Source organism: Lutjanus erythropterus, chromosome 4, assembly GCF_056507025.1.
Source record: "Lutjanus erythropterus isolate fLutEry1 chromosome 4, fLutEry1.hap2, whole genome shotgun sequence".
Taxonomy (NCBI): domain Eukaryota; kingdom Metazoa; phylum Chordata; class Actinopteri; order Lutjaniformes; family Lutjanidae; genus Lutjanus; species Lutjanus erythropterus.
This window is the reverse complement of record NC_139320.1, coordinates 26,548,492-26,576,202: the sequence shown is the minus strand read 5'-3', so window position 1 is coordinate 26,576,202 and position 27,711 is coordinate 26,548,492. Positions and strand designations below refer to the sequence as shown.

Sequence of the window (27,711 nt, the reverse complement as noted above, 5' to 3'; positions counted from 1 at the left end):
GTTGTGAGGGTTTTTTTGTTTTGTTTGGTTTTTCAGTGTCGTGTTAATAAGCTCTCTCAAAGCTAGGTGTCAGTGTGTCTCTGCTGCTGCTGCTGCTGCTGCTGCTGCTGTGTTCAGGCGTCATGTCTCAATATAAACTCTGACCTGGAGGCAGTTCTCAGACCGCAGGCATACTCGTACTCGGGTGTCACGTCTGTTTATAGCTCAAGATGCGCAACTTGATGGTGTTTTGCTTCTTGCTTTTAGTTCCTCTTTTCGCTTGTGTTGAGAGTGTTTTTCCACCGCCATGTGACAGGTGAGATAAATGCCTGAAAGGGGTTTTCCTAAAGAGGTTTTTATATACATGAGAGTGTATTGAGACCGCTGCCTGTTCTGATTCTTGTAATGACGAATTGATGGCTGTAAATCGAAAACGGGTCTCCAGGCAGCTGAGAGGATCCTAAATCTTCAAACTTTTTCTTTTAATTTCAGTTTACCGCCAAAAATAACTTATGTTTAGTTTTAAACAACTTGAGTTCATGCTGTCTGCACTGTTGGGATACTTCCTTTTTGCAAAGCGACTTGTGATTTTGTCCTTTTATGGACTTTCTTTCCTACTGTGTTTGAGTTTTCTGTCTCTGCAGCTTCGAGCTGTTTCGCTCTTGTTTAACAAAATGTTTGTGGGATTACGTCAATGTTCTGCTGCTGCTGCTGAAACCCTGGATGGACTGTGTTTTTGTGTGTGTATAAGTGTTTAATCCTCTGCCTACTGCAGCCAGAAAACATCATCAACAAGTCATTTTAAAAATAATATTTGTATATTTTAACTTTAAGTTGTCAGCAGACCTTTACCCTCACCTGATTATTTTTAGTGACTGAGAGGGTTTTATTGCATCCTTGCAAGACTCTACCCTAAGAAAAAAAAACAGGAATTCATTCTTTAACTTAACACTAGTATACCAGATTTATTTATCAAGTTAATATAGCTTAAAATGTGTAGTATTTTATTTTAAACACTCCAGAATGTCTATCGATTTGAAATGTGTTTAGTGAATATTGTACAGAATTTAATCAACGCATTAAATTTAGTTTCCAAAGAAACATGATCAGTATATTAGAAGTCCCAGCATGCATTGTTTGAGTTAAACTTTTTAAGTTATGTTTTTAGCAAGTTATGTTTTTAAGAAAACATAACTTGCTATGTGTCTCTAATGCACTTTAAGATGAGTCACAGTTTAGTCGTTATTCAAGTGCTCGAACCAAATAGCTTCAACAGGAGCGGCTGAAGGTTAAATTCTTTGTGTGAAATGAAGAAATGACTTTTTAAACTGAGAAAATGTAAAACTTATTTGTATTGCTTGTCACTGTGAATGAATGAATAGTTGTGGATTCAGTTTAATATCTTAAGCTTATTGAACAACTGAGTTGATATCAAGTTTATTTGACTAGAAAAGTTTTTTTTAATCTATAAAAATACTCCAATTCAGTCAGCATAAAAGTTTAAGACCGCACTGACACATGTTAAATTTGTGTGTAATGTATTTTTTTACAGTGTAACAAGATATCAGTGTATTGCACTAATGCGTGTTTGTCCTTATCTGTTTAATAATTCACAACTCTCTAAATGGATTTCAGTGAGATTTACTGCACAGGGCCCATCTTGCATCAGGTGCAGGAAGCTAAACTGTTTAATGATGACAAGTACTTTGTTGACATGAAGCTGAGGGAACATCCTGGTAAGTCCAACGTCAGGAAATGTCCTTTTTTTTTTCATTGTGTCCAGTATGTGGCTGCTGCTGCTTCTTTTTGTTTTTTTCCTTCTTCTCTCTGTGTCTCTTCCTGCAGATGTTGTTTTGGCGGCCTTTCATAACCTCTCGAATGTGTCACCAAACTCGACCGTCCCGCCTATCAGACTGCAGGAGTTCCTCAGTGCGTACTTTGACAAACCAGGGACAGAGTTCGAGTCCTGGACACCAACAGACTGGCACGCAAAGTGAGACCCAGTTATTAGAGGACTCACACTCATTGATGATAATGTCATGTTTTAATAATGACTGGTTTATATGGGTTGATTGTGTGTGTGTCTGTGTCCCCAGGCCAAAGTTCCTGGAGCGAATAGCCGATCAAGAACTTCGGATCTGGGCTGAAGAGATCCACAGTCTGTGGAAGTCTCTCGGCAGAAAGGTGATGATAATGACAAAAGTTGAAAATGAATCACCAACTGTTTGGTAACTGAATAACCACTGAAGTGATTTTAAAAGGAAAAATGCAAGAAGTTCATTGGTTTTAGTGTCTGTAATGTGAATTTGTGATGGTTGTCTTTGTCTTCAGTGATGGTAAACTGAATATCTTTGGGTTTTGTTTTGTTTAAGCTATATTTAGAATATTTTCACCGTCAGAGAGCTTTATCAGACAGGAAACCAGCTGAAAAGGTGGTTTCCTTCCAACCAACCAAACTTCATTGATAAAATCATTAATTTTATCTCGCTGAACTCAGGAGTTGCTTATCTACCGCTGCCTTGAATGATGAGTTTGTTTGTGTTATTGTGTGACTCCAGTGTTTTAAAAGGCTAGTTCTGATTCACCAATGTCACAAAATAACACAAATTAACTAACAGATCGAGGCAGCGACACACCAGCAACTCTTGTGATGTGGGAGGTAAAATTACTAATTTTCCCAATAGAGCCTGGTTGCTTTAGACAGAGTGATGTTTGGCTTATGTAACAATGTGAATTATGTGCAATTTCCCATCGGAAAAGGCTGACGGCAAAGTAAAGTGGTGTACCTCATCCAACCCCACTTCAAAAAAATTCAAACTATCCCTTTAACACCAATGACTCATGACTTCACTCTGACTTCAGCCTTTTGATGTTAAAATACTTTACCTTTCCCCAGGTCCAAAGACCACAAATCAATTAATTTCCCTTAATTTCCTGAATCGACTCAAATTCAACCCCAGATCAACTGTTTGAACAATCAGACAGCATCCAATCAAGTTGCCAGAGAAAACCATGAAGAACTAACATTATGTTGCTGAAAATTATGCCAAAGATAATTTCAGTCTGTACAAAAGCTATGCAGAAGTCAACTGAAAATGAATAGCAGCGTGCAAATTCTTTTGACAAGTTTAAGTTGCACAAAGAACAAAGTAAGTCCAGGCTAGTAAAAAGTAAAAAGTCTAGTAAAAAGTGCACTGGGACTTGAAACTCTTAGGACTTGAGTGCAAAGACTTCAGACTGACTTGTGACTTGTAAAACAATCACTTGGTCCCACCTGTCGTGATGCACATTTTTGACTATTTTCTTATGGTTTGTAGACCAAACAAGTAATTGATACCAAAGATAATTCAGTATATATCCCAGCTTTTTTGAAGTATGTTGCAGGCATCAATTCAGAACGAGTTTATATTTACAAAAAAATTAAGTTAATCAGTTTAAACATTAAACTTCTTGTTTCTGTTTGCAGAGATTTGCAGATCGTTGCATTCCATTTTTATTTGTGTCTTAAACAGCGTCCCAGATTTTGTGGAATTTGGGTTGTAATGAGGTTTTTCAAACTCTTCCAGATCCGTGACAGTGTTAGAGATCACCCTGAGCTCTACTCGCAGATCTACGCCCCACATCCTGTTATTGTGCCGGGGGGGCGCTTCAGGGAACTCTACTATTGGTGAGTGAATGATGAAGCCTGTCTCTCAGCTGTCTGTCTGAGAGTCGGGAGTCGAGTGAGGTCAGAGCGAGGCGAGATCACAGCTGGGCCCAGCCAGGGGTCTCCGCTGAAAGCCCACCTAGGCGCCTTGTGTGCAGACAGTGACATGAGCCGCTCTGTGCCCAACAGGGACTCCTACTGGGTCATCAACGGGCTCCTGCTGTCAGAGATGACAGACACGGCCTCTGGGATGATTCAAAACTTCCTCTACCTTGTCAACAGGTGAGCCTCAAAGCACCTTTCATCCTTCACAGCGCTTAAAAAAGCGTCCGTCCTGCTGCGGGTCTTTCAGCAGCCTCGTTGTGAATAAGTCATTTAGCCACCTAACTCTGGATGTGAAACACTCAGGGTGGGTTTTAAGATTTGTGGAATAAAAGGTTTTTTTTCCTCTCACTCCTACAGATATGGCTTTGTTCCAAATGGTGGGCGGATTTACTATGAAAGGCGCAGTCAGCCTCCATTTCTCACTCTAATGGTGGAGAGCTACTATCAAGCAACCAAGGATAAAGAGTTCCTCAGGTGATATTTAGGCCTGAGCTGATGTCCTGCCAGACACATTATCATTCTTCAGCTGCCTCGCGTCTCCTCCAGCACAGAAAAAAAAGGCATATTAAACGTCAAACCCTCAGAGCGCATGTCTCTCTCTCTGCCTCCGGTGTTTCATTTCTCCCCCAACATGCTTAATTAGGATGTGACACCCCAACGTTTGTGTGTAATGTAAAGCACTGTGGAGTCTGAATTAAAACATCGCTCTCAGCTGTCTGTCTGTCTGTCCCAACTCTGTCTGGTTTAGAGCGGCTCTACCGGTTCTGGACCAGGAGTATCGATTCTGGATGCAGAACCGTTCTGTGGCTGTGAAAGCAGAAGGAGCAGAGTATGTTCTGAACCGGTATCATGTGCAGGTGGGCCTGCCCAGGTACGTCTGTGATTCTAGCTCACCAGCCAAAAAATTTGTGTTTCCTCTCACCTGTAGAGCTATTAATCCATCAGGACAGTTTTGGTGTGAGTTGCAGAGTTTTGGAGATATCAGCTGTAGAGATGTCCGTCCCGTCTCCAGTCAAATGGAGCTAGATGGCGCTCGGCTTGTGGGGCTCAAAGCGCCAACAAAATACATTTGAAAAACTCAACAGCAGCGTCTCTTTTTGAAATATCATGACCTGAAGCAGTATTACAGAAACGTCCTAACTTGCAGGTCATATCTCAACTGTTAGGTAACCATGGTGATTAGGATTAGGACCTGATTTATGAAAAAAGCCATTACAGGTGAAACATTCCTTTAATCAATGTTCCTGACCTTACAAGCACCCTAACTTTCCCAAAGTCTTCTAACTTTAGAATAAATGTTATGATGTCCAAACTTTCACTTTTCCACCTCTAGAAGTTGCTAACTAACTAACTAGCTAATGGTATTGTAAGCCAATGATCGTGTTTGCTAACATTAGCGCTAGGTAACAGTAGCTTATATTAGTTTTTAGCAAAGAGTACCTAATGGTAGTTTTTAGCTAACAGAAGCTTAAGGTAGTTTTTAGCTAACAGTAGCTAATGGTAGTTTTTAGCTAAGAGTAGCTTAAGGTAGTTTTTAGCTAACAGTAGCTAACCATAATGTTAGCTAACATTATGGTTCACTAACAGTAGCTGATGGCAGTGTCAGCTAACTTGTTTAATCAATATAGCTGCTCTTTCATTGCTTTTAAACAATGGATGCTGGATACTGCAGAGTCCGTGTCTGCAATCTTAGTGTACCGTCTTTCTTTTATCTCCTTTAGTTAGCATTGTTGTAAACTGTCCTAAAAGACAGTCTTTAAATTTTTCCACACATGTAACTAAAACCTCTAACTTGTTTATCTTGACATTAAGTGAGCATTGTTGTTTTTGCTCCATCTATATATCTTTCAAATGTATGTTTCAGTTTGTTTTAAAATAAATAAAAAAAAAAAAAAAAAAAAAAAAAAAAAGCCAACAGTTTTCTTAGCTTGGCAAAATGAGAAAAGTGGTGTTGGTTGCTTGGTAACAGACATAAAGGGATGTTGGATTGAGTATTAAAGATTTCCTAACCTGAGATTAGAAGAAGTAAGATAGGATTCGCTTCTGTAATACCATATTGGGTAAAATCTTCCTTTCCTTCCTTAAGACTTAAGAAGTTTCTATAATACAGATTCTGGTTGATCAAGATAATTCACAAGTGTGCATCTACTCATGCTCAGCTGAGGAGTTTACATGCTGCACTGTCACGAGTACGAGCCTCTCATCCATGAGTAGATGCACGCTTCCTTCTGCGTGGTGGTGCACTTTAGAAAAAGAAAATGGTTCCAACATGCCAGATCAGGGTCTGGGGATGATCTTAAGTGTGTCGTGATTTCTGGAAAAAGACATTCCTGGCCCACAAGAGAAGGCTGCAAAACTTTGAAACACAACCAAAACTATGATGGATAAATATCACCACAGGCCAGAATATGCCAGAACAGGCCAAATATGTAGTTTTGATTTTGAGGTGAACTGTCCCTTAAAGATATGTGGGTGTTATAGAGGATGCCTTCATCTAAACTTATCATGTCTTTCTAGGCCTGAATCCTATACAGATGATCTGGAATTAGTTGAAGGACTCACTGATGGTAATGTCTTATTCTAAATATTTTTGTGCCACGGTCATTTTTATTCCATGAGAGAGAAAAGAGAAAAAAAATGAATGTACAGAAGTTTATAATTGCTCCTAAGTAGAAAAGAGGGAACACATTCCCCTGGATTCAAAGGATTGTCTGTGCAAAAACAAATTTGCTCTGAAAATACCTCAGCACCATGTTGTAATGAATATTTAACGTTAAACACATCCATTCTTTCACATCGCCGCAGAACAATTTGTCCACGACTTTTAAGAAAAGCTGTTTGAAGGGAAGAATGTTGAAGTTTTCTGCCGCCAAAATGTGTTTACTCCCATTTCTGAAGATTTTTCCCTTTTGTGCACGAATATGTTTTATTAATAACAAATTGTCACGGTCATTAAGTTATTTCTTCTTCCTTGGAAGAGACGTTTAATTTTCTGTCTCTAAAGCTTTTGAAAAACTGTAACATGTTAGTCAAAGGCTGCATATTTTACTTTTTTACTCATTACAGTTTAAAGCAGGGGTGTCAAACGTACGGCCTGCGGGCCAAAACCGGCCCGCCAGAGGGTCCAGTCCAGCCCGCGGGATGACTTTGCAAAGTGTGAAAATTACAGAGAAGACATTAATTTTAGGGTTTAAACCATTCCTGGAGTAATTTGCAGACACTGTGATGCTGTTCAGTCTGAAAAGGTGAAACATTTAGTGAGTTGTCGTCATGTTTTGAAAGTTAAAGTTTTTGTTGCAAAGCACAAAGTGACTCGCATTTCAGCAGCATTTAAAGTACGAGTGGGCGATTGTAGACTGTGATTAATGGCTTCAGATGGCTCTTAATGTCAAGGGTGGAAGTAACTAATTACAAATACTCAAATTACTGTAATTAAGTAATTTTGGGGGGTAATTGTACTTTTATGAATAGATTTTCAAGTCTGTACTTTCACTGGTACTTAAGTATTACAAGATGTAATCTACTTACTAAGTTGAGTGCAATCTGAATTCATATCCAAACCTTTCATGTGCATTTTAGTAGCCAATAAGGTGATCTGATCACAAACAGACCGATGAAAACCAGGACGTACAAATGCAAAACAAAACAAAACGCTGCAGCAGCACAGGTTTGGAGTAAGGATGTTAATAATTAATGGATATTTATATTATATTTTGACATTGTTTTGTTCGGTGGAACCATTTGTTGAATAAGGAAAATTCAACTTGGACTTAAAATGATGAAAAAATACCAAAAAGAAAAAAAAAGAAAGAAAAAGAAAAAAAATGAAAATGAGAAAAAGAAAACTTGTTTTATATCTTAAAAATGATTAATGATTACTCAAATGTTAGCATTTTCAACTATTGGTTCAGGAAAAGACAAAATATGGAGAGCTGCTGGTGACATCAACAGTTTTAAGTAACTAATAGTCTGAGTAGTTTTTGAGACAAATACTTTGTACTTTTACTTAAGTATATTTCTAACACCAGTACTTTTACTTGTAACTGAGTAATATTTAAGCAATGTAGCAGTACTTGTACTTGAGTACAGATTTTTTTTGTACTCTTTCCACCACTGCTTAATACACAGAATTTTGTGTTTAACATTATCAATTAGTAAATTGTGCTCAATTTTAACTGTGTTCTCAGTATTTATTTACTGTTAGACCAGTCGACAAGTCTAAATTAAACTTGTTTAATCGACAGTGAAATTAGTGTCCAGGAAAATCCCTAAAGACAAACCACCAGTGTTGAGCCAGCAGTATGAGAAATGTATGCCTGAAAGTATGAGCACACCTAAGTTTTTGATGAAAAGTGGATCCATTAAAGATAATATTATCACAGTCCTGAAGCTAACTTCTATTAGCCTCTTTATGTGTTAGCATTGAGTTAATGGACTAAGTACTAGTTATTTATCTATATAAAAAAGTCCAATCCAAATCCAAAAATCAAATCAAGATGCTTTTTTCTCCCACTACTCTTGAGTTGTGGTGAGTAGTTGGGGAAAATTGAACCCCCAGTGGAAACGGACAATTCAGTCTGATATCAGGCTGATGTGTTTTCTTTGTTGTGTTTTGTTTTTAATTGTGTTCATATTTATTAGGGCCGAACCAAATATTTTTTAACAGCTTCAAAGCTTCTACCGTTGTGATGGTGATCGACATCCAAAAGAGTATTTGAATTGATCAAAATCAGGCTTGTGCATGTGAGTGCAGAGAACAGTAATCCACCAGTGAAAATCATTTCTGCTCCATGTGCATAAATGTGGTCCCATGAGCACGGCGCTGTGAGGAGCACTCAACCTGCTCCTTAAGGTGAATTTCCAGAGTTGGGAGGCAGGGATGGCATCTGGTGGTAATGCACTTCCTGCTTTTTTACCAGCAGTTTTAGACTAACAGCCAGTTAATAACTGTAGTTTTCGAAACCCTCATGTTCTTTGTCAGCATGATTTTGTGGTACATAATGACTAGATTGGCCCTGACCTTTACTTTGAGAAAAGTTGTAGATAACTGCTCAGAAAAAAATCATTTGTTCCAGACCTTACAGTGATGTATAACTTTGCTTTCAAAAGCAACAAAGGACAAAGGACGAACGGCACACAGAAACTGTACATGTGAGAAACTCTCATCAAGCTCACAGTGCTGCTTTAGGTAACATTAGTTTGTCTGTGTGCATATTTGAAGATTCATGCAAATCAGAAGAACTTTCCTATTATTGATTCTCACAGAACATTTTGGAAAATGTTTTTTATTGCCATATTTTACATGCTGTTGAATTTAAAAAGGTGCTGTTTAAGCAGGAGAGTCTTTGGTAAAAATTAATAGACAGGAGGTCGGTCGGTTCAGTCGAACTGGTTGGAGCAGGGGAGTCAAACGTACAAAACCAGCCCACCAGAGGGTCCAGTCCGGCCCGCAGGATGACTTTGCAAAGTGTGAAAATTAGTATTGATGAGTGCAGACATTTAAATTTTGATGTAATTTATTATCACACGGCTGCAGCATCTCTCTTCTCTGCGTCAATGCAGCTCCTCCATACACACATGTACAGTACAGACACATGTACAGTACAGACACACACGTACAGTACAGACACACACATACAATACAGACACACAGAGGAGGTCAGTGTGATTCTCTGACTCTGTCTGTTTCTGATCTGTTGACTTTCTTCATCAGCAGGATGTTTTATAAAGACAAAAAGACAAAACCTAACTCACATTCTGTGTTTTTCTCTACATATTAATCCACCTGCGATTCAGCTGCGTGTGGAGGAGACTGTTGTTAATGACGGAGTTTATTACAACAGAAACTAACATGATGGTTAATGACATCGACACCAACCAGATGCACTTATAAAATTAAACAACTGTATAAGAACGTAAAACAGGAGAGTCTGTGTTTCTCTGTGAGAAACTTTCAGATCTTCTCACAGCAGAGTGAACAGGTGAGGGAGGAGAGGAGGGCAGACTGATCACTAATCAATCACTGATACCGTCGTCCTCTCGGTCTGATTAAAAAAATAAAAATGACGAAATTATTGACAAACCAAACCTGGGTGTCCACACAAATAAAGTCTTTGTGTGAAACACTGCAGAGTTTAACATCATGCTGTTTACAGACAGAGAGACAGAGAGGGTCGTGTCTAGAAGGGAACCCTAGACCCGCGAAAGATTGCGCGAGGTTGATTATTTTATTACAAATAATGAACACAAATCTCACGAGAGTTGTGCAAATCAAGAGTTACCTTCTAGGCACGACCGAAAAAGGTGAGCAGCTTAAAAAGTAGATGTCGTGGTGTCGATGTTTTTAATGTGGCGGGCCGCCATAAATAAAACACTATTCACTGAACCACAGAGAGTCACTGAAACACTGATCACTGACCTGCTGTGATGGAAAAAATACTCAGATTTTTATTGCTTTTGTTGTACTTTAAGTTGTACTTGTTGTATTTGTGTTCGTATTGGTATTTTTTGATGACTAAATACAGACCTGCAAACTCATAAGAGGAGAAAAAGGTGTCATGTTGGTAAACCAGTCCTCTGTCCTCTGGGGGTCTGGGAGCATCTGTTCTGCTCCAGAAGAAAAATGTGGTGATTTTAACATGTTAACAAAACATCCTGGTGACTGTTTCAGTTAAAAGAGTTAGTAACATCTTCTGTTTGTGGTTTCTGCAGACATTACTGCCTTTACTTTTACCTTGGTACTTGAAAAAAAAGTAAAAGTAAAAACAGTAAAAGTAAATCTACAGTAAAAGTAAAGTTACTGAGTATTTTTACTTTAGCAATTTATAGTTGTTCATTTAATAGACCTGTCTTATCTTCTCTTTTGTATATTACCATTGTTCTTAAATAAAACAAAAGTTGTGGCACCCCTATAGCTCAGTTAGTAGGGGGTGTGTACCATGTATTGAGGCTGTCAGTCCTCTGCAGCAGCTGTGAGTTCGATTCCTGCCTGCAGCCCATTTGCTGCGTGTCATCTTCTCTCTCTCTACCCCCTTTCCTGTCATATCTTCAACTGTCCTATCTCAATAACGGCAAAAAAGCCCAAAAATAATCTTAAAATAAATAAATAAATAAAATAAAGCAAAAGTAATGTAATAGAAAAAAATGCAGAACATTCAATATTTCTTATCTGATTACTCGATTAATCGGCAGAATAATCAATAGATTATGCTTTAATTTTACTGGTCCGGCCCACTTGAGATCAAATTGGGCTGTATGTGGCCCCAGAACTAAAATGAGTTTGACACCCCTGGTTTAAAGGGATAGTTCAACAAAAGGTATTTTAGACACTTAAACTATCTTTAGGATATTGCCACCACTTTACTTTGCCATACAACCTTGTCAGACAGGAAACTGTCTCTATACAAGCAAGATATGTTTCCCCAAACCAACCAAATTCCATAGGCAAAATCAGTAATTTTACCGGAGGTGCTGGTCTACTGCTGTCCTGATCTCTGTTAGTGTTATTTTGTGACTTTGGTGACTCTGAACTATCCTTTTAAAACACCAAAAGCACTCAATAATACAAACTAACTAACAAACTGGCACTGGTGGACCAACAACTCCTGTGTTCTGTAGGGTAAAATTACTAATTTCGCCTATGGAGTTTGGCTGGTTTGGAGAGAGACATATTTGGGTTATGTAGTGGTTTCTCATCAGAAAAGGCTGTCTGACAGCAAAGTGAAGCAGTGAAATTCCAATTATAATGTACACGTAATATGACAGTGACTTTTTGTAGGTGGTCCTTTTTAAGGAGGGCTGGGTATCGTTAAAAAAAAAAAAATACGACACCAGTTGCAATACCACTACAATTAAAGTGATACAAATGATGATGGAGTACTCTATCCAGTACCTTTTTTTTACACAGTGCAGCCGCTTTTCCAGGTGCTTCATCATGTTGGCCACATTCAGTTTTTCCTGAAATAATCCTTCCACGTTTTTTCTAGATCTGGGCAAAAAAAGGGTTGAATGCAAGTATCATTTGATTGGAGAAGTTTCAGTTATACTTGGTTCTGTGTTATATCAATCGATACCTGAAAGGTATTGAGTATCGATACCCAGCTCTATTTTTAATTGGCCAAAATACCATTTGTTGCTGCCCCTGTCACCTCATATAACCCCACTTTAAATAGTCAGAACTATCCCTTTAAACAAACAAGACTTACACGAATAAGTACCAAATTTTGGATGCTTATTTGTTGTGGCTCTGTTAGTGAATTCATGTTGTGTGTTTTTTGCCCTCAGAGCGTAAAGAGCAGCTGTGGATGGATCTGAAATCGGGAGCAGAGTCTGGTTGGGACTTTACATCCCGCTGGTATGTAGATGGTGACGGCGACGACAACGGCACCCTCAGAGAGACCCGCACCAGTCAGATCCTGCCCACTGACCTCAACGCGCTGCTGTGCCTCAACGAGAAGACTCTCGCTTCATTTCACAGGATTCTGGGTGAGCGCACGAGCAGCCGTTGACCTTGGCACTAACTTTGGGGCCGCACGCTGCTTTTAGCTCCAAACGGGTTGTTGCATAACGGTGATGTGCTGGTTCCTGACAGGTGATGGTGACTCAGCGGCACAGTACGACCAGGCTGCAGCCCGCAGACTGCAGGCGATCGAGTCTGTGCTGTGGGATGCTGAGAGGGGAGCCTGGTTTGACTACAACCTGGTGACGCACTCCAAACACTTTGAGTTCTACCCCTCCAACCTGGCACCTGTTTGGGCACGGTGCTATTCTCGGGCCGAGATGGGAGAGAGGGCGGTACAGTATCTGAAGGTTGGTGGATGTTCTGGGCTTCGTTGTTTTCTCAGTTCACAAATGAATGTGGAGGAACTGATGATTTTATCTTTTCAAAGTGTCTGATGATGGAGACACTCACCTCTGATGGTATCAAGCTATGCAGATACTGTAGATTTTCATCATTTTGAACAGAGGAAAGGAAAAGTCTGGCAGCTGACACCACTTTTTCATTGTGACCAAGAATGAAGCTATTGGGTTTTCTTTAGTCCCAAAGAACATATTAATTTAAAAAAAGTAAAGAAAATCATGTCTTACAACTTGTACTGTCTTCAAAAGCAAACCAGTTATTTGACACGGAATGAACCTTTTATTTAAAAGCTTAACAGTTATTATTTATTTGTTTTATTTGACCTTTATTTAACCGGCGACAAATGCAATGAAATACAACAAATTAAACAAAAATCCACTATAAGATAACAACAATTATTCAAACGTAGCGTAATGTCTCCGTCACCTCATTCTTTATGATGCCCTTAATTCATCAATAGACATGAGCGTTTCTGATTCAAGATGTTTTTGTAGATTGTTTTATGTCCGTGGTGCATCGTAGGAAAATACAGTTTTCCTCAGATCAGTTAAAACCACTTGGAGGAGCAGAGCTGGTAAATATCAGAGCTGACACAGAGAGGGGAACAGAGGAAGCCCAGTATCGCTTTATAGATGAAAATGTACCAGTGTTGTTGTCTATGAGTGATCAGTGACACCCGACCCACCAAATCATAAAGAATACAGTGGTGAGTGAGGGACTTTGCATTTGTAGTTTAAGAAATAAAGTGTGCCAAAAATTGTTTTGTAGTTATTTATTCATTCACTCGTTTGGTTAAAGCTGTGAAAACAAAAAAAACCCCCATAAAATTAAATAAAGTGCTGTGTTCAAATTCATACTTCTCAGTTTCTTTAACTGTGAGAAAGAGAAAATGTTTGAAAGCGTAGCTGATTGTGTAGTTGATAATATCAATACCAACAGTTACTGACTGGTGTCCTGCAGTGTTTGGTTCTATAAACGTTGTAGAATGCAGACATTTATTAATAACTACAATATGAAATAATGAGTAGGCTTGCATAATTTTTATTAAATTGTAAGAAAACCGCTCTCGTTTCCTTATCCTCTTTTCGACGATCGGCTGTTCTGGGCTGCTTCTGTTCGCTGTGCACGCTCACAGTACGAGCTTGAGTTAGCGTTGACTTGAGATGACACTGAAGTTAATTCAAGCCCGACTTTTTCATGTGATCTACAGCAGTGATTCTCCAATAGGGTCCAGCCCCCCCCCCCCCCCCCAGAGGGTTAGTGGCACTCTGTGAGGCTCTCTATAAATGATCATAATATAAAACAATATTCATTTATTCATTCGTTTATTTAACAGCTCCATTAAAGCCTGCATTCTTTTTATGATTAGACCTTTAGCGATCATTACTTATTTACAAAAACTATTTCATTTCCACAAACACTTTTATAAGCCTGCGTCCCAAGCTAGACCTCAGAGTTCTTTTTATGTTTTTTTATTGGACCTACTTTATTTTGTTTATGTTTTATATATTATTTAGACTTTTTATTTTATAAGTGCACTAAGAGTGAACACTCTTGATGTGTTTGTATGTGTGTTATATTCTGTTTCGACATGATGGATGTATAATATCCTTGTGATACATTTCTCCCATGTTGTTCTCTCACAAAACTAAGTAGTGTTTAAAAAAGGCTGTTTTAACATATTCCAAGGGACAAACAGGAGTGTCCCTGCTATATTTTCTGTCTTCTAATGCATCCTTGTCTGAGAACGAATTTAGAACCTCTAATCTGTTATTTTTAGGTGTTTAAGTAGTTTCTATTAAAGGGTCAAAACAGCCAAATTACCAACTATCTTTCACCAAGCAGCAGAAAGTCAGAGACGGGTATCTCAAGGCCTCGCCTGTGTGGCCAGAACACATTAGGGGGGAAATGAGATAATAAATCGGCCACTTTATGTAAACTTGTACGCTTCAGTACAACAACTCTGTCATAAATTCTACCTTAACAACGTTTATACCGTTCAGTTTTTATTGACAGAAATATTTACATTTAATTACATTTTTACTGAGGTCATAGATAAAGGTTAACTTTGGTATTTTTCCCCCATGTTTTGTGTCTGAGTGATTAATGGGAACAACATTTCTTTTAAATTTGTCCAGTAGTGAGTGAGACAGCTGCAGCTGTCAGCTGTCAAACAGGCTGCGATGTAATTCTTATGGCCAGTTGCACACCGTCAAAGTCTGTCCACTAAAAGTGCTTGTTTTTGTCTCTGACAGGCTCAGATTGTTATTCTAAGTGTCTGACAGCATTATGGGAAGGATCCCTACAGAGAGAAACCTTTTATTGAAAAGCGTAAGATCCTTTTTGTTTAACCAGAAACAGACGATGTATCGCTCTCGCCAAAGCCACCAGACTGCATTTACAGAGAGAGTAATTTTATCATCATAAAGAAAACTTCATTAAGACAAAATAAAACTCACCAAAACTGACTTGGCTCGTCTGTATAATCTTCCAACAATCACCAACTCCGGTTTGGTTTAAATAAATCCTAACAGAGTTAGATGTGAAAATATTCTCTCTGATGTCACATCTGATTTCACATCTAACTCTGTGACTTAAAGGTTTATTCCAAGTGTGAGTTTTATTTCATTACCGTCGAGTTTGAATGAAGTGTATTTTTTTTGTCAAATAGGCTGCGTCTTACTCTGTAACAAAAAGGTTCGTCTCTGCAGGGATCCTTTCCATCATATTGTCAGACTCGTACAATAAAAATCTGAGCCTGTCAGTGTCAAAAACAAAAACTTTCAGTGGACGTACTTTTGACGTTTTACAATTGCTTCCTTGGATAACATCGCAGCCTGTTGCACAGCTGACAGCTGCAGAGATCTCACTCAATTCTGGACCAATGTCAGAAATTGTTGCCCCTACTAGTCACTTAGACATTAAGACAATACGGAAATACAGCTCAGGTTGCTCAGTACTGAAATTACCCTTTAAATGTGGTGTTGCATTGGAATGCAGTGTTCTGAATTTCTGTCCTCCCATGAGGGGAACAGAAACACCAGAATATAATGCAGTCCAGCACAACAACAACTCTCTGACCTCTGTGTTAGATGAATGAATTAACACATTGTAGAAAAAAACTGAATGTTATAAGCATCATAAAAAGATGTTAATAAAGTGGCCATTGTTTGTTTGTTTGCCTTTAACCTGTATTTATCCAGGTAAGGTTGAATGAGCACAAGTGACCTAGAAATATATATAACCAGTGTCCTTCTGTTGCAGCTGCAGCTCCACTCTTAACAGTTTAGTCTTTAAATTCCAACTGAAATTAAATTCTTTTTTTTTTTTGTCCTTTTTCTGTCGTCCTTCTGAAACCAAAAGGGAGAAACAGGCTGGTTGAACGAACCATCAAACAAAAACTGACCAGTTCGCAGGTTAGATAAGTGACAGGCTGCTCAGCTGCACCACATTAAACAGCAGGAAATATTATACACTGTCGCTACGAATGGCACTTTGTGTGTTTAAAAAGCTGAGATGACAAGGGGCATTTCTGATTTTTCCGACAGTGAAGATGAAAAGGTTTTAACAATACGTGTTAATGAAAAACACTAAATATAATTTGAAGTTGGGTTGTATATGAGGCACTGTCAGTCGGCACGCGCCCAGAGATGCAGAGAGGACAGAGGGGCACCAGCATGGAAGCTGAACAATGTACTGCTGTGGACGGGGTTAGCAAAAAAAAAAACATATTTGAGCTGCTTAAAAAAAAGGTCCTTCTAAAAAATCAGTATCAGTTTAAGTGTATGCTATATTTAGAGTATTTTCACCGCTTTTCTTTGCCATCAGACAGCCTCTTCTGACGTTACATGAGACGAATATTGCTCTTTCCAAACCAAACTCCATAGGCAAAATTAGTAATTTAACCTTGCAGAACATGAGAGCTGCTCTTCTACTGCTGCCTCGATCTGTTAGTTTGTGTTATCGTGTGATTCAATGAATCTGAACTAACCTTTTAAAACACAGAAGTCACACAATAAGACAAACTAACAGATAAAGGCAGCAGTAGACCAGCAACTCCTGCATTCTGCAAGGTAAAATGACTGATTTTGTGTATGGGGTTTGGTTGGTTTTGAGAGAGCAATATTTCACATCTATGAGGGCACTTTGCCATTTGAAAAGACTGACATGTTGGTAAAGCGGTGAATATATTCTAAATATAGCAAACACTTAAGCTGACATTGATTTTCTTAGCTTCTGTCCTGGTGCCCCTCTCTGCTTCTTGACTTTATACAACCCCTACATCAAATTATCCAAAATATCCCTTTAAATATTTTGCTGAAGTGCTTCTTGGCAGCTGTTTAGGCAGGTGAAATTGCAAAATCTTTTTATTTACCAATGTGAATCCCACCTAGTAGGGTGTTGCATGCGCCTTCTGAACTGTGCTCATTTGCTCCAGCAGATGGCAGACACACACTGCACTGCTGTCATCTGGTTGCTCTTTCTCTTCATGTCTGAACAGGGGAGTGGTGCTCTCCAGTTCCCCAACGGAGTCCCAACGTCGCTGAGGGAGTCTGGGCAGCAGTGGGACTATCCGAACGCTTGGCCTCCTTTACAGCACATGCTCATCGATGGTAGGTGGTGATTAATCACTCTGCCATTGTGAGAATTCCCTCAAACCCTGCTGATTATTCACCAGTTGTTCAACACGTTGCTCCGTGGTCTTTGCATAATAATCTCTGGATATGCACAGTGTGAGCAGGGTGGTGGGAGTAGCTTTATTCTTTTGGCTCTTGCTTTTCACTCCAGCGCAGGGGTTTGAAATGAAACAAAGCTGGTTAAACCGCTGACCTTCAGCTTTAATTTGAGGGTGTTTACATCCACTCCTCTGAAGGTGCCCTGTGGAGTTTCTTTGAAAACAATCAAAAGTTACGTTACCTTGAGTGTTGCTCGCCGAAATGCACCGCGTGCGTCCTTGAGCTCTCACAAACATGTCGATTCCTCCCTCATAAAAGATTTGCAAAGACAATTTTCTTAAAGGGTCTTAAAACCAGCATTGTTATCCTCTGTACTTGCAAGCAAATGTGGTCTTCTTCTCTGCCTTTACTGGCACTTTGCTGCATTTCTTGGTGTCCGTCATTGGAACTGTGTGAAAATATTGGCAGGAATGTGTGGATATCATGTCATCAGAGTGCATGTGTCCTTGTGCGTGTGCAAAGTACAAACAAATCTCGTGTAAAAACACTGTTCAGTAATGCAACCAGAGATCAAAAACTCCACAGGATGCCTTTAAAGGTTAAAGGGGACAGAAAGTACTTTATGTACAGACAAAAGAGAAGATAGACTCTTCAGCCCCAAAGGAAATTTGTACTGGATATGTGCACACACTATCTGCTGTTAAAAGACAGAGAAAAACATAGTTCATGCACACAGTACATACACAGAACTATCAGTAGTCCTACAGAAAATGCACAGACTGCAGTGCACCAAATGGCATCTTTTTTACAGTTATCTTTATAATGCTGGTTCTGCACGTCATAGAGCTCTTCATGTTCCTCTTCACTGACAATCAGTCTTTCCTTCTCTATTTCTCAAGTCAATTAACTCAAATGATCCTTTGCTAAGCCCCGCTCTCCTTAGTTACTGTTGCTAAGCCTGCCAAACTTTCCATTCTGGCTCTGCATTTATACAATTTACAGTAATGGTGGCAGATACGACATTGAAATTGGGGGTAATTGTTGAAACACGAGGTCTGCGATTCCTTAGAGACATGAACAAAAGCAGCTTCTCATTTCTAGCTGATCACGGTGGATTTTGTCGGCTGAAATAGTGACTCACAAGCAGATTTTATAAGTGTAGCTGGCTGGCCTAAGCTAATGCTAACTCCGTAACTCTGCAGAAAAGTCCGTTGTAATGTTAACATCTGAAACATTTTAAAATAAGAACCCTGTAAAAGTGTTTATGTAAAGTTACCCAGCAGCTGCGTGCATGACGTTACTAACGTTAATGCAAAAAGACTGAGGCTAAAGCTAGCTTACATCTCAGCAAACATTGATCAGATGGTGAGATGTGGGAAAAGGAACTGCAGGGACTAGGTTAGTGCAGTGGACTTGGAGACAGGTCACTCAGCCGGGCCGCAATCGTGGAAGATAGCTGGGATAAAAGCTAAGCTGACTCGGCTTAGACCTGAGACGGCGAGCCAGAGTGAGATGCATTGTCGTCGACCCACTTTGATTCTGAATCAGTCCACATCCTCCTCCTCAAAACCCCACAGAACGAATACAGATGCAGTGATATCTAACAAGTTTGTCTGGAGGTAAAGTTACTGCAGCTAGTTAGCTAATCTTAGTTAGCTGAACATGCTAATGCTTGCAGCAGATGAAAAGATGAAGTAATATATTTTCAAATTCAACAAGTACCTCTACAAATAAAGAAAGGAAAGGTACATATTCATGTTCATTTTTGGCCAGAAAAAATACAGGAAACACATATGATAAAAAAAAATCAGATAATGTGAAAGACATCATTTAAAGCAATTTTATACACTATTTTGTGAGCATGCAACAAAAACAGAACTGTTTTGTATTAGCTTTATGCTTGCTGCATTTACATCTGGTGTAAATGCACACAGTCCACGACCATTCTAATTAGTGTATTCTGTCTGCTGCGGATGCTGCACAGCAGATGTACAGCAGTTGTGCTGCATGTGGTGTAAAATGATAGTCAGGCTCTGTCTCGCTTGCCGTTTAGAGCAGTGATGGACAGGGGGACAGAGGAGTCGAGTGGTTGAGCCGACACTGTGGGACTCTGAAACGTCTGCCTGAGGGAAGAAGATGGTCCTCAGTCTGGAGGAAATGAGTGGAGGCTCTGATAATCCTCTGGGTCTGTGTGATGATAGGCGATAGTCAAACAATAAAAGTGATGACTTTATGTAACTAGCCTGATTACTTTCTAATCTTGGAACCAATCGGCTATCGTCTGATGACAATTTAGCATCTGGGGGTGACAGCCAGCGCCTCGGGGGGCTTCCAGTGTAGCCAACAAATATCCAGGCCAAGACTTTCTCTTCCGTGCACCAGTCATTGTTAACAGTCCAATTAGCAACTTGAGAGTTTGTCAGCAGCCACCCAATCTCTGTAGACACACATCAGCATATCTGCTCAAATAAAAATATGTGATCTGATTTGAGAAACAGGCACTGCAATGACAGAATCTTGATTTAAATTTGATATTTGATCCGTCTGCTTTGACAGTTTCATGAGACCATGCCGGACAGGTTCACTGGTTCTGTTCAAGTTCTTGGAACCTTTGTTTTGAGTGGAACCCTTGTAATCACGGATGTCATCAACAGAGAGTGCGGCACAATGTACCACAATGACATGCCCACTTTAAGTTGTTGTTTTAGTTTCGGTTGGGAACAAAATTTCAGCTTCCGAACCTTCTATTCTAATGGTTCAAAATTCGGTGTCTGAATCAGAATGGGACTGGTTCCACGCTGGTGGAAAAGTCCTATGAGAATGACTCGTTAATCAGAAGGTAGCCCCGCCCTAAATCACTCCCTGCTTTATCATCTATTTAGGTCTAAAAGAGACTAGTGCTGGGCAGTATATTGATATTATATCGTATCGTGACATGTCATAAGTGTTGTCTTTTCCTGGTTTTAAAGGCTGCATCACAGTAAAGTGATGTAATTTTCTGAACTAACCAGCTGTTCTATTATTTGACTTTAATCATTATAACCACATTACTGATGATTAGCAAAAAATCACAGACGTTGGCCCTACAATATTGTTGAAATATCAATATTGAAGGATTTGGTCAAAAATATTGTGATATTTCATTTTGTCTATATCTGCCAGCAATAATGCATTAATCTGATTATTGATTAATCGATGACTCATTTTCTCAGTTAATCAATTAGTTGTTTGGTCCATAAAATGTCCAAAAATTATGAAAAGTGTTGATCAGTGTTTCCCAAAGCCCAAGATGACATCATCAAATGTCTTGTTTTGTCCACAACCCAAAGATATTGAGTTTACTGTCAGAGAGCAGTGAAGAAACCAGAAAATATTCAGTTTTAAGGAGCTGGAATCAGAGAATTTGGATTTTTTTTCTTAAAAATTATTCAAACCAATTATCAGCTATCAAATTGTTGCAGCTCTACTTACTTTTTCACCTGAGCTGCTTCCACCCTTTGGAGTAAACAACATGTCAGTCACGACCTACATGATCACTTATTATCTACATCGACCGATTTGAAACTTCACTATCATGATAGATCTCCCTGTCCTAAATGAACATCATACTGTGTAGAAGAAGACTTACAACCAGCGAATGAGACCATAAACTCATTAGGAAATTGTTTACTCAGATCATAAATGAAGTGAGAAGCAGGGTCATTTTCTCAACAGGGTAAACAGCAGAGTCGCCCCCCTGCTGGCCATTAGAAATAATGCAGGTTTCACTTTCTCAGACCCAGAGGCTCCGTCCAATATTTATCTATGGCAGCGACACTTAACTGACTTTGCCCGGGGGTCACATTTGCAAAATGACAGGCTCATCAAGAACAAGGTTATTCATCAGAAAAAAATATATAATTTCAAAATAGAGCTTGACCAGTATTGGTCTGATACTGACCTTTCACAGATACATCAGCCTGTATGTTGTTCAATATGTGCTAATATGGAATTAATTCAGGTTTAACATACCCATATATTTTGCTCTATTTGTGTTTTCCGGCTCAAAATTATTTAGAATTACTAAAAATATTTACTGTTTCAGTGTCCTGATGTTATTTTGGACAGTAATGTCTATTGCTGAACTCTAAAAGATCCTGCAGCAGTTCATATCTTTGTCACAAATGTTAACCAGGGATCATTGCAAAAAAAATGTGCTGATGGATAAATTTTACATTCTGTCAATTATACTCTGTATAAAGAACATCAGCTGATATTAAATTGCTAATTTAACTTTGTAAGGACTGACATAAAACATATATTTTACTGTATTTAAAAACTGCAACTGTATTTTAGTTGTAAGTACTTTAGTAACAACATTGAACTTAGCTGAACCTTCCTCCATCATGTAATCACTGAAATGTTGGAATAATTAATAAACACAAACCATGAACATGACCTGCTCCTACCGGGGGCAGAATGAAGAGCATATTCATAAACTGAATACACATTTATGTGATGAGAATTAGCTTCATTTCTGTGTAATTTCCGCTCCTCTTCAGTTAATAGTTGTCCTCTCCTGCAGAGCTCACCGTCTGATCCTGCTGCTCTCTGCACATCAAATCAGGCCATCCAACAAAGATCAGCCTCCTCCGTTACTAACAGCCTCATTTATCCCATTAAACCAAACTAATGTATCTGACCCTCCTTTCTGGGAAAAGCAGTGCAAATCTATTTATTCAGAGGGTCAACCAGATTTGTCCAACGGCAAGTTGAGCATCGCCAGCCTATGGTTATCTGATATTCATTTGGAAGCCCTGAAACATTGGTTATTACCTGCAGATGCTAAATCATCATCATCAGGCGCCGAGATGGGAAAGTAATGAGACTTCTTGCATAAAAGTCATCCTAGTTATTATTTGACTTCAAATCTAACCACCCACAGACATCAGAAGACACTTGGCATCCGCCCTGGTGACGCTCTGCCAGGACCGCACTGCAGCCAGCCTCACTTCTTGTTTATTTCAGAGGATTTTTGCCTTCAGTTTGGTCCTTAGTGAGTGTGACACACGATCAGAGTGTGACTGATTTCTCACCCTGAAAACTCTTTGGTCGTTAGTCTGCATGATTGGGATCACTGTCCTGCTGAACGCTCCTAAAACTGGGAGACGGCGTGCCATCAGCGGTCACACCTAAAAGGGCTGCGACTTCATCAAATACACTAAAAGCTGAGAGTCAGCAGCATTTAAAACTCATCATCATTATTTAATTTTAAACCAATCTGCTGGAGTGCAGAGCCAACGCAATTAGAAACATGCCACTTACCCTCACATCATTTATACTTGTTTAAAAAGACCTCCTTAGCTTTGTGTTCTGATTGACTTCCTCCTGTATTTCCAGGTTTATCCAAACTGCCTTCACAGGATGCTAAGCAGCTAGCGTTTGATTTGGCCCAGCGTTGGATCAGGACCAACTGGTTGGCATACATGACGTACGGAGCCATGTTTGAAAAGGTGAGTCCTCTGAGGTTTCATTATTTCACATCGAGCTCGTGTTGTGCAGCGATAACGCGGCTGGCTCAGAACGTGTGATTTTCTTCCTCCTGACAGTACGACGTGAACGGAGACGGAAAGCCAGGTGGAGGAGGAGAATATGAAGTTCAGGTATTTGCTTTCATGTGTCGGCGGTAAAACGAATGCGCTTATAGTCACAAGTCTTTCTAATTTCATGCAGGGGCCTGTCGATTCTTTCTAGCTCACCTCTGCTTCTTAAAGGGACAGTTGGGATTATTTAATGTGGGGTTGTGTGAGGTGCTGGTCGATACTCGGTGTGTTAGCTACAATAGATGGTGGTCGACATTTTCTCAGTTTGGATAAGCAGACGGGGCACCAGCACGCCACACTGAAACTACTTAGTTTTTTTGTAAATTTACACTTATCCTGAATTTGATGCCTGCAGAATGTGGCATGTTTACCACTGTGTTACATCACCTTTTCTTTTAATAACACTCAGCCAGCGTTTGGGAACTGAAGACACTAATTGCTGAAGTTTTGAAAGTGAGATTCTTTCCCCTTCTTGCTTGACGTCTGACTTCAGGTGCTCAACAGTTCAGGGTCAGATTTTGTGCTTCACAGTGCACCAAACATTTTCAGTGATCCGGACTGCAGGCAGGCCAATCTGACGGCCACACTTTTACTACAAAGCCACGCTGTTGAAACACATGCAGAATGTGTTACAATTGATGAACTGAAATAAGCAGGGACATCTGTGAAAAAGACGTCGTCTGGACAGCAGCATTTGTTGCTCCAACTTTCCCGGTCTTTTGTTACCACCTTCTCTGGAACGTGTTGCTCGCCTCAAACTCAGATTAGTAGTTGTAGTATTAGTCGTTTATTTTGGTCCTAGTTAACTCTTTCACAAAATAAGTAACAATAAATAACAAAAAGTCATTATATTGACCGACAAAAGACTGAAGCTTTAGCTCATTATACCTACCCTTTTTACATAACATGTTCTAGTAAGCAACACTTTCACTCCCGGGTTTAAACCACCTAAAAAACATTAAATCAACATTAGTTTGAAGGGGTTGTCTACTCCCCCTCATGCTGACTGAGGGTCAGGTCTGCTTTTCACAGGAAAAGAGCAAGGGAATAGTGACCAATTTTCAAATGTAAAAAAAACACAAAAACCCAACCCCCTGTAATTCCTCCATACCATACGCTCCTGTGAACAGCATATCAGGGCTTTAGGAGACTTGGATTACACCAGACGAGCAGTGTTTTGTGGACTAAAGAGCTAAACCTGACCTTCAATGAGCGCGAGAGTGAGGAGATGATGTCTGAATTTTCATTTTTAGGTGTACTACCCCTTTAAAGCAGCTTTAATCCATGTTTTTATGATAGCAATGGATCAAATGACTGTGTAAAGCTGAAAGGCGTTGCTCGTAATGATGAACCCATTGAGAATTATCATCCGAGTCTGCGGCTCCTGTCAGATCTACAGAGCTTTATAGCCACTTTCAGCTAATTGTTTTGTTTTCATGGCATGCAACTCTAATATTTAGGTTCAGTCTCACTGCTATTATAGTGTTTCCAGCCGCAGCAGGCAGCTGTTTTCAGTGAAAAGCTCTAAAAGCCCCTGTGCACTACCAACTCAGTATCAAATGGCAGACTGATAAAGTTAGTGACTAGCTGGCTGGCAGGTGAACATAATGGAGCATTTAGCCGCTACAGAGCCAGATATATTTTCCCAAGCAGTTAGTAAATACTGGACTTAGATTCACCAGGAGGCCAGAAACAACACAAATGTTGCTCTGTATTTGCTGGATGACTAAAAAAAGCAACTGCACACAACCAGACTTCCCATAAAGTTTTGTTTTGGTGCCCCTATAGCTCAGTTGGCAGAGTGTGCACCACATGCACTTTTGCGTAGTTCGTTTGTGTTATTGCGTGACTTTGGTGTTTATATTCACCAAAAGTCACACAATAAGACCAACAGACTATGAGATCAAGGCAGCGGTAGACCAGAAATTTACCGATTTCGCCTATGGAGTTTGGTTGGTTTGCAGAGAGCGATGTCTGGCTGTTCCTGTCTGATAGCATACACTTGAACTGTACCTTTTTTTTTAAGTAGCTAAAACACATTTTGTTGTTGACTGACCCACAGCAGTACAGTCCTTAGCTTGCATGCTGGTGCTCCTCTCTACTTCTCTGACCTAAAGGCGTGTCGATCGCATCGACTGTAGTTGATATACTGACTCTGGACAGGTACCTCATACGAACCCACGTCAAATAATCCGACTATGCCTTTAACTTGAACACATTTGCATGCTCATGCACACATACTCTCGCTCTGCCTCACATCTTTGTCATTATCTATTCTTGTTGTATAATTTTCTACTCTGTTGGGTCTTGTTGTTGGCTACTTTTCACTTTGGTTTTCTCGCTATCTATCAGCGCAAATTAATGACTTGTTTTATTTCTTTGTTGTGTTTCTTTTTATCGTTGCATTTTATCACTGTGTTTTCGCTGCTTTGCTAAAGTGCTAAATAAAAATAAAAAAACATCCCTCATGCTCTGTTGCGTTGCCCCTCTCTGTAGCTGGGTTTCGGCTGGACCAACGGCGTGGCACTGCAGCTCCTGGACCAGTACGGGGCGATTCTCACCTCAGGAAGCGGGCGTCTGTCTCCTGGCCTCCTCCTGCCTCTGGTCATCTCAGCCGCTCACATGCGCCACTGAATCAGAGGTGACAAAAGAGCCCCGACTGGAGGCTGGATTTTATTATTCCTGGTTTCTATTCCTGGTGATAAAATCACTCCAGTCTGCTGACAGACTTCAAACAAACACAAATTGACACTCAAAATGAGACTAAATGGTGCAGATTTTAACGAGGTCTGATACTTTTCTACATCTTAAAAGATCAGGATCACTTATTTGCAGAAGGAACATCATATGATTTATCCTAACTAAGAATTCCTTCGATGAATATTTTAGTATTTATCCTCAGAGGTAATATCAGAGGAATGCGGATCATGCAGATGCTGCTGGATTCTCTCCAGTGATGCACCCTGTTAGGATCAGAGCATTAACTTGTCCCGGATATTGAACTGACATTACAGACAGTTATTCACCTAATTCAATTATGAAGTTTATTGCTGAACTGTAGCTTAACTCCCTCTGAGACCATCTATTTGCATGCAAACTAAGGCTTGAATGTAAACAAGCTCATGTGAGAAATAAAATGTGAAGTGAATGCATAAATGATGTTTAAAACATGGCAGTCTGATTCCTCAAGAGACTTTTTATTCTATTTTTACGTCAGACAAGAAAGTGTAGGTGAAAACACTGCAATAATATCACATGTTAAATATAGTTATAACTTCCTGCACACTGAGTTTATTTGAAGTGTCGTGTTGAGGTCACAGACCTTCCTGACCACAACGTTTGACCTCAGTGTTGCAGTTTCACTTCATTAATTTCTTTGTCATGATTTTATCTTCCTACATCCTCTACTAAGCACCAGTTAGACAACAATCATCATCAACATATCATTGCATGATAAATTACCTAAATCAAATTTCCTGCATTTTTACTCCACCTCACCTCTTGGATGAAGTCAATGAACAGCCTCCTGCACAAGACCAGATTAGTTAGAAGTAGTAGGCTGCAGGCTAGCAGGGGTGGAAGTGACTAATTACAACTACACAAGTAATTGCAATTAAGTCAGCTTTTTGCGTACTTATACTTTTACTCGTACTTAAGTATGCATTACAATATATAATCTATTAGTTCCTTTTAAAATAATAATGGAGTTTGCATTTTTGTAGTGAGAAAAGCTATCCCATCAGGACAGAAGTGTGTTGCTGCCAGGCCAGAAAACAGAAACACTGATCAGTATCACATTATAACATGAAAAGTTTATCGTTATAACAACATATTTACTCGTTATAGTGGTATCATGTTAAAAGAGAAACTTTTGTTATAACATGATTACATAGGTTATAACACAAAACATTTATCGTATGATCAATCTACTGTTTTTCTTGTTATAATGTAAAACATGAAATGTTTTAACATAACATATTGTTTAAATTACATGACTTTGTTAAATACTTGGCTCTGATTGGCCAGTTTCAACATTGTAAGTCTGTTATTTCTGTATAACAGACCGTTGCTAAAGACACAGTTCTGAACAATATTGTTGAATCACTAAAATCATTTTAAAATTAATATTTTGTGTCAAAGTATTGATTTTTTTGGTTCATAATCATGTAATAAGCAGGATAATGGACAGTGAGCAGGTCGTTATTGTGAAATAAACCACTTCAGGATGATTCAGGACGCTCCGCTTTGTGTTGGGTTCTGCGTCAACCTGTCAGGATTTATTTCACAAGAACGACCTGCTCACTGTAAATTATCTATTACATATTGTGACGTTATAAAAATGTTACGTTAAAACATGAAACAAGACAGCATATTGTTCTAACAAGAAAACTTTCCTGTTATAATGCGACACGTTTGTATGTCTAATGTGAAAATATCTTGGTAGAAAGTTAAAAACATCATGTTAACCATGTTAACTCGTTTTATAAGGTGATACTGATCCGTTTTTGTTTATCTGGTGTGGCAGCAATTTGCTACTGTCAATCACAAACAAGTAAAACTGTAACATATAAATAAAACAAAAAAAACATGCAGCATGCTCAGGTTTGAAGAGGTGACCACAGACCAGAACAGAGCAAGAGTTTAATTTAGACTGAAGATTTGGAGAAACCGAGACATTAACCCCCTGCTATTGATAATACATTAACATCAACAGTTAAAAAGCAGTAAAAGTAGTTTTTGAGAGGAATACTTTATCTTTTTTACTTTGTATTTAACACCAGTAGTTTTACTTGTATTTGAGTACAGATTTTCAGGACTCTCTCCAAAACTGCAGGCTGCTACGTCATCTACAAGGTCAAACAA

At 39.3% G+C, this 27,711-nt stretch overlaps 1 protein-coding gene across 2 annotated transcripts; it reads left to right on the top strand.

Annotated features, from left to right (window-relative positions):
* The first annotated feature begins 101 nt into the window (after positions 1 to 101).
* treh (trehalase (brush-border membrane glycoprotein)) lies at positions 102 to 25,812 on the top strand. 2 transcript variants are annotated; one of them, XR_014769982.1, is made up of 15 exons: positions 102 to 295; positions 1,615 to 1,715; positions 1,825 to 1,972; positions 2,076 to 2,163; positions 3,546 to 3,646; positions 3,815 to 3,907; positions 4,088 to 4,204; positions 4,479 to 4,601; positions 6,248 to 6,297; positions 12,014 to 12,214; positions 12,321 to 12,538; positions 17,092 to 17,203; positions 22,646 to 22,758; positions 22,828 to 22,908; positions 25,345 to 25,400. XR_014769982.1 is itself a non-coding variant. In XM_084717433.1 (15 exons), exons 1-15 carry the CDS (start codon positions 210 to 212, stop codon positions 25,480 to 25,482), a joined length of 1,743 nt encoding a protein of 580 aa, XP_084573559.1. In that variant the 5' UTR covers positions 102 to 209; the 3' UTR covers positions 25,483 to 25,812. The 2 variants fall into 2 exon arrangements, 1 of the variants encoding a protein (XP_084573559.1); XM_084717433.1 differs by having other exon boundaries at positions 22,855 to 22,908; positions 25,345 to 25,812.
* Positions 25,813 to 27,711: the final 1,899 nt, after the last annotated feature.

Coding starts and splice junctions, on each gene's coding strand:
- treh (XM_084717433.1), top strand. CDS start 210: ATGCGCAACTTGATGGTGTTTTGCTTCTTGCTTTTAGTTCCTCTTTTC. Junction 1,973..2,075: donor CCAACAGACTGGCACGCAAA/GTGAGACCCAGT, acceptor CTGTGTCCCCAG/GCCAAAGTTCCTGGAGCGAA. Junction 22,909..25,344: donor GAGGAGAATATGAAGTTCAG/GTATTTGCTTTC, acceptor CCCTCTCTGTAG/CTGGGTTTCGGCTGGACCAA.